General features: G+C 40.0%; 1 protein-coding gene across 27 annotated transcripts in view; it reads right to left on the reverse strand.

Annotated features, from left to right (window-relative positions):
• EBF3 (EBF transcription factor 3) overlaps nt 1-12500 on the reverse strand; it is a gene marked incomplete at its 3' end in the record, with an annotated part of 178522 nt that overhangs the window by 54506 nt on the left and 111516 nt on the right. For 17 of the 27 annotated variants that reach the window (XM_083439665.1, XM_083439658.1, XM_083439668.1 and 14 more), the window contains 2 exons: nt 4001-4082; nt 526-670 (listed from right to left, as the gene is read on the reverse strand). In XM_083439665.1, the coding sequence (XP_083295791.1) occupies nt 526-670; nt 4001-4082 (227 nt within the window). The remainder of the gene's footprint in view (nt 1-525; nt 671-4000; nt 4083-12500) is intronic. The other 10 variants (XM_083439667.1, XM_083439659.1, XM_083439666.1 and 7 more) reach the window with 1 other exon arrangement.

The raw sequence follows: 12500 nt of genomic DNA on the forward strand, positions 1-12500 counted from the left end.
AACATATAGAGGCTGGTGGTTTTTCTGAATCTGATTGAAAGAAAGCACAACATTTTTCCTTATTCAAGACCTCAGTAGTGCCTTAATCTGTTGCAGTAGGACCCAGGAACAGGAAATTGACCTCACATAGTAAATTCTTTACAGATTTGGTCATGTTTTTAGGACCCATTTAAACTTACATACACAATCTGTGAATGTATTTCTGGACTGAAGATTATGACAAGCCAAAGGAAAAGCAAATCGAACTGAAACAGCAAGAAAAAGCTGTAAGCAAATAAACAGAAAAGAACGAGAAGAATGGCTGTATGTTATATGTTAAAGAAAGGAAGTAAGGTTGGAAGCAAATGCAGGAGAGACAGTCTTCTCCTTGATGTGCAATCAGAAATGCTAATGTACTGTATTTTAATAGGATGATCAAGAAGAGAAATATATAATGTAAAAAGTAAAATGTAGTCGTGTAGCAACACAAAATATGGTGCAAAAAAAGCATTGCAAATAAAAAACGACATGTAAATGTGTGCCTACCATTTTCCAGATAAGAAGGGGCCGTACCTTCTGAGGGGTCAAGGCGGCGAGCCCGCCTTCCATGTTTGGAGTTGTTGTGTACAAACATGTTGTCTGAGACAGCCAGAACATGGCCGTCCACATTGACTGTTGTTGATACAACAACCTGGGGGAGAAAAAGAAAAGAAGCACAGTTCTTTTTTGAAGCATGTAGTCAGAAAATGTAGTGCAGCTGCTACAATAAGTTTAAACAACAAAGTGGAAACATATAATCTGTTCCTTTTCTCTGTACATAGATTTATTCATAGATGCATTCACTCCTTTTTGGCTATCAGTGGAGATTTTTCAGCTCACAGTTTTTTCCCTCCTCCTCAACACCCGCTGCACTAATTAGAGTTTAATCTCCTATTATGCTAACAAATGAATTCAATTCAGGGAAAATATTCTTCTAGCCATTAGTTTCAGAAACACCCCTCTAACCACTCATTTTAAAAGCTACTGTTTTGATTGATCTGTTGATATATTGATTAGATAGTTTATCCAATTAAAATTTGTACACTTGAGACTGTCTTCAAATGAAGAATTGTGAGCACTCCAAGTCAGAGGGGAAAAAATATTTTGCTTAATAAATCAGTAACTATGTGTAACTCTCAGTTTTCTCTCCAGAAATGATCTCTAGGTCACTTTCACAATTACATTTAATGTCTGATAATGAACTTTTTTGCATCTGAAAAGACCAAGTTCAATATGAATACTAAAAGTGCTTTCAATTCATGAAAAGTATCCCTTATCAAGTTTAGTCGGACACTCGCTGACCCTGGTTTGCCAATGAAAATTCCTTCTTTATTTTTAACTGAAAGCTTTCTGTACTTGTTTCCAAGTTTAGAGTCTTGCCATAGAAGACATGTCAGACTTAGTAAGTTTTTTTTTTAAGGAACAGTTAGAAAAATGCACGTCCTTGGCATTAAAAAATTCTGCCCCATAGAATTGTGAGTTGCATTCTAGAAGTGCTACTGTAATTATCAATGGATGAAAAGTCTTTACTTATTGTATTTTGAAGTACATATGTAAGTTACTTGCATAGGCAGTGTTTATTACCATAATACAATATGGCCAGATTTGGCAGCCACATTTATAAATTTATTATGAAAGGTTCAGATTCTCTAACTTTATTTAAACCACTCTTGTACTGTTACTCATGTTTGTCCTGCCCTTCCCAGTGGAGCAATTGCTCTACATTTTTGGTTGTATCCGGTTGTGTCCCTCCATTGATGGAAAGCAATTTGATCCAGCAGAGGTTTTTGTTAGCAGAAAGGGGGAGATGATATTTGATGTTGAGGGGGTGCAAGGGACTGCAAAAGGAGAGGGGAATCAGCAAAAATCATGATAGATGTTGAAGGGGACATCAGGAGAAAGGGAGAATTTGTGAGCCCCATTTCAGCTTGTGGAAGCCTTTACTGAATCAAAGAGCCTTCCATCAGCAGTGAAACAATTCAATACAACCTTTTGCTTTTAGTTTAAGAACAACAGAGAACGGTGCTACAGCATATTAAAAGGACCAACCTTTTAATTTCTGTTGGGAGGGGAGAAATGGAAAAAGGTGTATCCTACGACAACTTACTATAAATGAAAACACAGGACACCTTTCCTTTCCCAGTGGGTCCGAGGCATCAGATGTAAATTCTTTCCTATTTTCTATGTTTTAGATCACCTTTGATCCTGTTTTTTTCCACATGCTGTAATTAGCTATCAGCTATTACAGCACCTTCTCCTGTATATTCTGCCTCCTCTGAGCCAGCCATCTGTGTTCCCCTTGAGAGAAGCCTGAGGGTGTTTCTCTAGAAGTCTGTGATTCTGCAGCCTGCACTGTTTTCTCCGAAGAGTCAGACTGTATTGCTTCTCCAGGACATCCATTATGGGAGATTCATAAAGTTGGACTTTGCCTCCAGTATCCCAAATTCCAGTCCCTGCAGTCACATTACTAGGCTAGTTGCTTTTCACTTTTAATGAATTATAGAGGTGACTGACATCCCCCAGTCCTATGTACATATAATGCTTTTAGAAACAGGGTATCATAAAGCACATTAAAGAGCAATTCTAAGGGAAGTTGGGGTTCCTCCCTCCCGTTGCTAGGCCACAGTATGTTTTCCAAAAACAGATAAAATTGTATTTAATATATAAAACACGTTTTGTTCCGTCACTGATATATAGGTCAGTAATCACAAAAGGAAAATTCTATAGTTCAGCAAAAGTACATATGCTCTCTCCTTTGTTTTATTGGCTCATTCCTGCAGCGCACCTAAAGAAAAGTGCTGAGATAGTAAAAGAAGTTGAAAATATTGTTCAAGACCTGACATACTGTTAAATCCACTTAACTCTTCTAAGAAGTAGGTAGTTTAGTTAAGGAAACCCAGGGAAGTCTTCCTAGTGACTTCCTACTGGCTACATTGCCAACCACAAAACTATTCATGGCTGATGCTTCATTTAGTCACTGGTGAGACATGAGGGACATTTCCACTCATTGCAGGTTTTACCTTATGCTCTGTTCAGATGGATCAATATTATCAATCCACATGAACCTGAGCTGCATGAAAAATTGAAGCTTGGTGCAATTGTTCTGAAGAGTTGGTTTTCTCTCTCCCACTTGGCTAGCATCACTTGATTGGGTTGGCTATGCAAAGAAGCCCACCTTAATTACTTTAATAGTAAGTTACTCTTCTCAGAACCATCTCTCGGACTGAAATGTTTCTAATCTAAAATGTTATATTGCTCCATAACTATTCCCAGTTAAAACAACAATCTGTTAAAACAGAAAGTTTTCTATATTGGTTTTGAGTTACCTACAGTAGTTTTTTTATATAAAACTGCAACAAGAAACAAATAGAAAATAACTCTTATTAAGAAAATTGACTTTTATATCATGAAAACCATAAAGATTGAGCCAAAACCCAATAAATTCCATGAACATTAGCTGCCCCACCCCAACAAAGTAAAACAATGGTATTTGGCATGTAACAAAACTTTTCTGAACAGTATAACTACTCCACTACATAAGGAATTTTTTTGAAATAATCCTTAGATGTTTTCAAGTTCTTGGTGGTTAATCTGTGCAAAACATATACAAATTGTCTCTGTGCACATCAAAGCTTAAAACCTGAACTATTGGCCAGCAAGAGGTATGGCCCCGCCCTTTGGGATTACTACACATGTTCTTGGTGGTGGTGGGACATCTCAGATTAGGTCTACTTAGATAACTAAGAGGCAGCTACTGTGACAATGGAAATGAGAGAGGCAGGCGCTCTTGTTGCTTTACTGAGTGGTCTGGAAGATTGGGAGATCTGACTTGCAGAGGTCACAAAGAACTGAAAATACAACATGCAATTAAATTTGGCAAATGTTCGTAACAATTAGGGAGAAACGACAGAGTCTCCTTCAACTGCATAATGCTTCTTCTGTGCAAGTACTTGCAAGCCTTAGCTCTTTTTGAAATCTGTACCTGGAATCTTCGCATATCTCGTGGGTTTCCTGCATTCTTCAAACAGTTCTGATTGCACTTGAGGAAAAACTTTAGAAAAAATCTACAAAAATACAAAATTAAAATTTGTTAGGGATGTCAAAGATACAGGACAGATTTGAAAGTATGCAGCAGATTCTATACCAAAAATTACAAGTGGAGTGTTGCCAAAAACAGAATGCCATTTTTCTTGTTTTATTTATTTCATCTATAAACTGAAGCTCATACCAATAGCAGCATGCCCTTGAACAATCGCATCTTCCAGTCTTGAGAAGAGAATAGATATTTTGGGCCAAATACTTAAGTGAACAATGCAGATCAAACGGCCACATTTATAGTGTGCTCTTATGCATGATTACACAGAAGTAAGTTCCACTGTCTTCAATAGCATTTACTCCCTAGTAAGAATGTTTAGGATTGTAGTCTCAATCTGAAATTCCATGCCTATTTATTTGGAAATAATCCCATTGAACTCAGCAGAAGTTACTTTCAAATAACTCTGTGTAGGACCAGGATGCTGTTTAATACAAAGACAGACACGGAAATCAAATGTGTGACTAATGCATGCCCCCCCCCATTAACTGCTATAATGACTTACAATTTATAATTTCTTATATATTGGGGTTTAAAAACCCTTGTATGTTTTTTCCAACTGTACAGTTGAAAGCACTTGGGAAAGATAATCTTATCTTATTCCAATAACATTTGGACTTTGCCTAATAGTATAGCTGCTCACTGTTTTTCAAAGGGTGAAGAACCCTTGATAGCTATTCAGTCCAGCAATCCTTGGTGGAGAAGGCTCAATTGTCATGAGTTATGACCCTGACCCTGAGCAGCAGTACTGATTTTGACACAAAGGAGGAAGAAAAACAAACTGGATCATGAAAATCAGTGGTGCCAGCCAAAGAGATACTGATGGTAGGCCAGGGAGATGCCCCAGCACTGAGTCTGAGCCTGTCATCTAGGAGCTCCTTGAACCAGAGGCCTCAGAATTGGATCTCCTAGAGGCAGCACCCTGTGAGCCAGAATCCTCTGAAGATCCAGTCCCCTTTACACCAGGAGTCCCATGCTTCTCAGTGCCTGCTCACCTGCACAGGCAACACACAAGGCAGGAGCTGATGGAAGGGTGACACAATTCTGGTCCCTAGCCACAAGGACTATCCCTTTAAGTTTCTCCACTCTTCGGGAAGGGGATGGCTCTTGAAATGGGTATTAGGCCTCCATTGAGCTCCGGGTGTTGGTGAAGTAAGTTATGTGCTTGGAGCTATCCAAGGTACTGCAACCCTAGCTTCTCCCTACATACGACTTGACTGGCATCCATCATCATGTCTCTGTACCCCAATCATGGTCAGGGCATCACACCAAGATCCACAAAACACCATGAAATAAATAGCAGGTTGTACAGTTAAAAAGTTTTCATCAGTTGCACCTTTTCTGTTTCAGCTTTTAAATGTTTAGTACATCGAAAGATAAAAATTGAAGACACGAACTGGGCATTTCAGCCATGCCATATAGGAAGCTCTTATATATAAGAGGTGAGCAAGGTCTCCCCACCCTTTTCTTTTTTTCTTCTTTAACAACAAATAAGAATAAACCCCTGCCATAACTTCAAGCAGCACCATGGCTGCCCTAGCTGCATTCTTGGAATGGAATGTCCTTGGGAACATTACTATGTCACAAGGTAGCATTGCTTCCAGAGGCATTCTACACTGGAAATTTGGGTCAGCCCTTGAAGCGTCAGTAATGTCTCTTGTTGAAAAACTGAAAAGAAAACCTTGGCCACCTTGCATATTTAAGGTAGGATTACCATTTTATTTTATTTTTAGAAATTCAGCTCTCCAAAGATTAATCTCCTCCCTCAAAGATTACACCCCTCATTCATGCAATTATTTCAAACAGTAATTCTGTAAGTGGCATATATGGTTGGCAGAGACCTCCTGCTACAATCTTAATTATGCCAATGGTGTGTATGCAAACCCACTGGCAACTGTACAATAGGCTGAATACTACCATGGTGGGAAGTCCCATGCAAGGAGAGGCTCAGAACATGACATCCAGAGCACAGCAATTAAAGACCCTCATCTAATCACTCTGAAGCATCCAGCAACCTAGACACCTTATATACACATGGACTACTGATATCAACAGCTACTTATAGCCATACCATGACTATAGGGCAAAACAGAGGCCTTTGGGCCTTGCAATCAGTATCAGACTGCATCATCTGCACCACCAATGAGTAGCAAGTAATGGGAAGAAGCACATCAGTGGGTAAAGTTCACTTTCTTCCTGAGCCCTTACCTATTACTCTTGCAGCCTGGATGCTGCACCACTGACCTGCAGGCCAGTGACTTCATTTGTATTAGTGGTAGTTGGAGGCTGCAGTGCAACATAGTTCCCCCTACTATTCTGTACATTTCCTTGCCCATGGATAAAGGCTTAGGCATAGCTATGCACCTCCACTTCCCAGCCTCCACGCAGGAGGGCAAGAACTTGGCTTAACACAGCTAGGGGGAAAACCAGAGAAACAAGAGATATCATTTGATGCACTACAAATCTAAGGTCACCAATAAGACTCAGGGTGAAATTCAACATTGCACTAATATGATTGTACTATCAGCGTGTGCTTTTCTGCTTGCCAGATGGAACAATATCCCCTCGCCTCTCCCTGCATGCAGTTCTGACCCTGCAGAGTGGATTGGGGGAAGGGGTAGAAAAGCCTCATTGTGATAGTAGGATTCCTTCAGCTGGCTTCTGCCAGCACAATGGGTTAGTTAAATCTGGCCCTTCAGTTTGATGGGGTTCTGGGCAAGCTTGGACTATGATGCTTGAAAAGTATGCCTCCACCAACCTTATATGAACAAAAAATTGAGACTTTTCTTGTGTTGTTAGTTGTTAGCAGTAGCCATAACTGGTGAGAAAATAGAGTTGCAGACTGTCCCCCCCACCCCTACCCCCACCCCGGTATTTTCAACAGTTAAGAAGAATCCTTTTTGCTGATACGATTAACCTGGGCAAAACTTATTACACAGTCTACTTCTTCTTCAGAAGTAGTCCAATAACCAGGATAGTAAATAAATTATTATTATTATTATTATTATTATTATTATCCACCAAGGTACATCACAAGGTATAAGAGCACAGCTCTTTGCTTGGAAGAGTTCAGAGGAAACAATAGAGAAAGGGGAGGGACATGAAATGTATTTCATTTAACTCTTCTTAGGCTCAGACTGCAATTCTAACTCCACATACTGGGTAGTATACCCCAGCAAGACCAATAGAAATTACTTCTGAGTAGATATGGTTAGCATTTACTATTACAGTGCAATGCAAACCCAATATCTGTTGGGATGTGAAGGTTTGGATTAAGTGGCTCCAACATTCCCAGCTAAGCCACGGCTATCCCAATGTGAGTCCCTCACCCCAAATGACCCAGCAGTAGCCCCTCCCAAGTATATATAAAGCTCCATCAAGAAGCAGTGGCCTAAAACATTGAGGTTTTGGACTCAAGCTGACTAAGAAAAAATACAGAGCTAAAAGGAATGTCAAGGGTTTGCCAACTGTACCCTGATGCTTGAAACAAGAGGCATCCTACCCACAGACATCTCCACCGGTAGACACCTTTAGACATGTAGATGGCAACTCTTCAAGGTGTCATGTAATCAAAATATTTGCTTTGTCCAACCTAATGCTTGTGCAACATACTCTTAAAGACCCTGAGTGATGGAGATGCCACCATAAATCTAGACAGCCACTTCCAAGTGCTCCATTCCAGTTCATAGGCATCTATCCTCCAGCTTAAATATCTTAGCTCGCTCTTTTTAACCTTTTCTGAAATTTACAAAGAAGGCATGTGACCCCTGTCCTTATGGCATCACTCACTTTATCTGAAAACTATTATCAAATTCCTTCTCAGGTACTACAATCTGACCTATTCACCTTGGGAAGTACCCTTCGCTGCCTCAGCTACTGTCTACACACACACACACACACACACACACACACACACACACACTGTTCACGTTAGATTCCACATAATGGCAACTACACTGGAATATGGTTTGGTAGATTCTGAATTGAACTTGCTGTCATGAGAAAACAAATGCAATACTTGAAAATTTTGTTCAGACCAATTTTAAGCTAAAATAATGTTGGGGAAGGAGATATTTATTCTAGGAAAAGCACTTTCTTTGATCCTAATTAATCATCCCTCAAAGGACTCTTTAAGCTGTGCCTGGGGCAGAGCCCCTAACAGCTTAAAATATCCTGGAAGGAAGAGTTAAATTAGGGTCTAGGGATGTGCAGCCTGAGGTACACTTCCCCTGATCCCAATTTCCCACCCAAATTCCCATACACTATGACTATGGAAAGGGAAAGGTAAATATATTTCCCCTATCCCATACTATACCATTCAAATCCAGGGTTGAGTCTCTTAGTTACCTGTTCACCTATTGCTTAACCTTAGAATTTTAGGCTAAGTGCTGTAGAACTGTTACAATGATAACGAATTATTCATCTCTGTTAGTATTTAGTATTGTTTATTAAAACAATTTGTTAGCTGTTCTACACAGTGCTTTTTTGGTAGAAAAATGGGTGCTGGTCATCACAACGAAGTTGTTACAGTAAGTGCCACACCTTTTAACAACAATGAGAGGTGTTGGTACTGCATACCCTTGAGTAACCCCAGAAAAACAGCACTGGCTCTTCTCAAGGCAATGTACAAACAAAAGTGAAGCTAACAAACTTCCAAAAAATGGGGTGGGGGGAGGAACACAGCAGAAAAAGCATATCAACCAACCAGCTGAACCAGAGGTCAAACAGTAGAGATCTGCTTCACAGTCCCTCCAGAAGTTCAATAAAAAGGGTGAATTGCAACTTCAGTGGGAAGTTCAATCCACAGCCTCAGGGTAATTGATGTGAAGGTCCAGTTTCCCCCTTCAATAGTTCTCATTTCACTCTGAGCAGAGCACAAGAAGATTACCAAGCTGGCATGGAGGGCAATATAAGGACAGTCATTGATAGGATCTGAATTATGAAGGGCATCGCTAGGTAGATTTAGTTTACAAGGGTTCAGCTAGAGTGGTTATTAGGATAGGAGAAAGAGTAAAACAATGCACCCATTAATTTTGGGCTAAGGTTTTGTTTTGGCAACGTCACAGTTTGCAGTTCTATACCCAAAGTCTCAAAGTACAAGCTCTTCCATTGCAGCTTCAGGCTTCAAAATCCACCCCCTTGAGTGTTTTGCAACAGCATATTTCCTATGGGAGAAATAAGAACTCACTGCCCACTATTCTTCTTTGGTTTGCAAGGAGCAGCTTAAAACAATGATTCCTAGCCCAATGGTAGCCAGTGTGGTGCATTCAGAAGGTTGGGCTTCAACTCCTCATCACTGACCACAGGCCACCTTGGTTGAGGCTAGTGGGACTTGTTGTCCAGCAACATATAGAGGGCACCATGCTGGCTACCCCTGCCCTTGCCCATCACCCTCTGCCACCTGTTGCTGTGAGCAAGAGAAGGTAAAGGAAAAATGTTGCTGTGAAGGCAAATGCTGGATCTGATATTGATTAAATTGTTACATGTGGTCTGAAGTAAGCAGCAGGAAGCACTGACTAAAACAAGATAATATTTAACATGTTTATAGTGAATTTTAAGTGTTCAAAGCAATTTATATACATGATCTCAGTCATCCTTTCAAGATAGGGGATATTCCTCTAGTTCTGCAGTGCCCACAGACCTGTTCCCAGGTACCCACATGGTTCTCTACTCTCCTTCTTACAGAGTAGAAGTTCTTGTTGCTGTCATAACCCAATAGGAAGCTGGCTCCTGCATGCCTCCGACTAGCCAGAGTGAAGAGGAGGGAGAACGTATGGGGAGGCAGTGGTATAAAGCACGGGAGCAGCTAGCTGTTGCAGAGACACAGAGGGGAGAAGGGTCAGTAGAGTTGCAGAGAGATGTGGGAAGCATCTGCTGAAGCAGTCTTCCTCAGGCTTGTCTTTATGACGGCTACCTTTTTGTTTTCCTGTTGCTGGTAGCAGTGATACAAATGTTGTAAGTACAGGTAATCATACCACCTGCTTAGGCTTGGGTTTTAAAGTGACTACAAAGAAGCGTATTTTTCTTTAAAGCCCTTAGATCACCTTATGAATGGGATATTAATTTGGAGATACTAATTTAATAGGAAATTATTTAGAGGTGATGGGGGCGTAATGATGAATGGGGGTAATTGAAGTGGAATTAATTTGGAGCAGAATATGGGTTGCAGGATATATTAACTGGGAGGGAGGTTAAATTAATCAAAGGAACTATTTTAGGTCTTTGTGAGTTCAAAGAAGGAATAAACAAAACACATGCTCAGAGAAAGAGCGACAGGGGTGTTTGAGAATAAAAAGTGCCAAATTATTTCAATTCTAAGGTCTGGAAATACTATTCTTCCCCCAGCTCCACAACAGAAGATGACAATCAATGTCGTTAAACCTGGAGAAGATGCCACTGCCAACCTGGTGCCCTCTAGACCTTGTTGCTGCCTTGTCCCACCCCCAGCAAATGCACTGCCATGGCCATATGAGTTTTAGGAAGGAGTCCAGGAGTCCTGGGACACCTTAAAAATTGATGCAATAAAGATTACCACATCTACAGTGGGGTCAACCCCACCCCGCCACCCAGCTCTTATCCAGAATTATGGAGACTGACAGTAAAAGAAAGACACCAGAGTTCACATTTCTGTGACTCAGTGAGCTGCTGGGCATTCTACTTTTTGTACTGAGATCTCTGTGACATTCCATTATTTTGTAGAATAATGTTTGTTTTAGTGGGTTGTTTTTTAAAACAAAACAAAAACACACACAAGCAGTTGACATATTCTGCCTGAATGGAATACAAGGCAGCCTTTGACAAATGTTCTCGCAACCTTTTATAGTATAACTGCAGACGAGATACTTTTAAGAAATGTGGCATCATGTGATTAACAGGTGGATGGCTCCTCCCACCTGGCACACTCGGCCAGCCCACGAGAGGTGGGGAAGATGTACTATTGTTTGAATACTATGTGTAGGACTAAGGAATGCTGGATTTCAGTGTGCCCTCTGGTGGCATTTAACCCTGCAGGAGGATGACAGTTCCACTCAGGAAACATGGGTTGGGTATGTTGCTGCTGTAAAGCAGCACAGAAAAGTGACGGTATTATTTAGACTAAATCAGTTTCAAAAGCCTTCCTGTGAATTTTCACGAGTTCACATTTTTAAAAGCACAAATTTCAGAAAGTCGGTGTTTATTTCTCTTTGAACTTCTTGCTAAAGAAAGAGCAGGTGCCCTTTTAATTAAACTGCATTATCTATGACAAGGATTCATTATTTTAAAATCAAAATTACATATTTTATTAACTCAACTCACCTATACATTTAGCTCAGAATACCTCTTAATGCCCATCTGCCATCAGTGTACACTGAGTCACTTGATATTCCACCCACCAATTTTTCCTAACAACCACTGTGCAATTAAATTCAACACGTTCTGTTGCGAGGTAAATTAGGCACACCTGCGGCCAGACTTCATTTGAACTGCATCAGAAAAGGACCTAACAAGGTGAGAGCATACCACAAAGTTATAGTCCTGTCAAGCAATTAGGTTTTCACTTCTGGGACATCCGCACAGTGCAATTATGCTACACATTACAACCTGGCTAATCTTCTGAACAAATGTCATGTCTCAGAGAAGCTAGTAAAAGCAGTTCATCTGCAAATGTGTCTGAGCTTAAGCCTTATGCACATAACAATCTACAGGAGACTTTTGGGCCATAGGAAAGATTTTCCACACTCTTCTCTCCCCTCCTCTTTTTAAAAATCAAGCTAGTGTCTTTCTTAAGGTTTTAAGGCTTTGTCAAATTAATAAATGATAAAAGAATAGAGCTTTTTTTTTTAAAAAAAGCTTGCGCTTCACAAGTGTAAATACAAGCATTTAATATCGCAAGCTCTAGTACTGTCTTCATGGATAGGTTTCATTAAAACTGATTTGTTTATAAAAGTTAATGGCAAGATGCTAAACACATCTGGGAACAAATCCCCATAAAATCTATGGGATTTAGGGGGAAAATGCATTTAGAACTGAATCCAAATCGTATTATGGAAAGTTGTATTGTAGTGAAATACCAGTTCACATGATTTATCAGTACTCTCTGTATCGTGGAGTATTTGTGTCACACTTACCTCACGGTATGTATAATGTGCACAATGAAACTATATTTAAGTACACAGGTATATCATACTTTCCCAATCTTTCACTCCCCAAAGTGAGAGGAAAACAGATCTACTTGCTGATAGATGTTGATAGGATACACTGATTATATATTTATGGTAAGTGTAAATATGTTACAGTACCATGTGAAAAATATGCATAAGCTTGAATAATGACCTTGCAATTCCTTCTAGGATCGGAATTCCTATAAGGCAGATTCATTCTTTAGAACTGATTTTGCTTCATTTTGATT

The sequence above is a fragment of the Podarcis tiliguerta genome (assembly GCF_965153285.1).
Source record: "Podarcis tiliguerta genome assembly, chromosome: 5".
Lineage (NCBI taxonomy): Eukaryota > Metazoa > Chordata > Lepidosauria > Squamata > Lacertidae > Podarcis > Podarcis tiliguerta.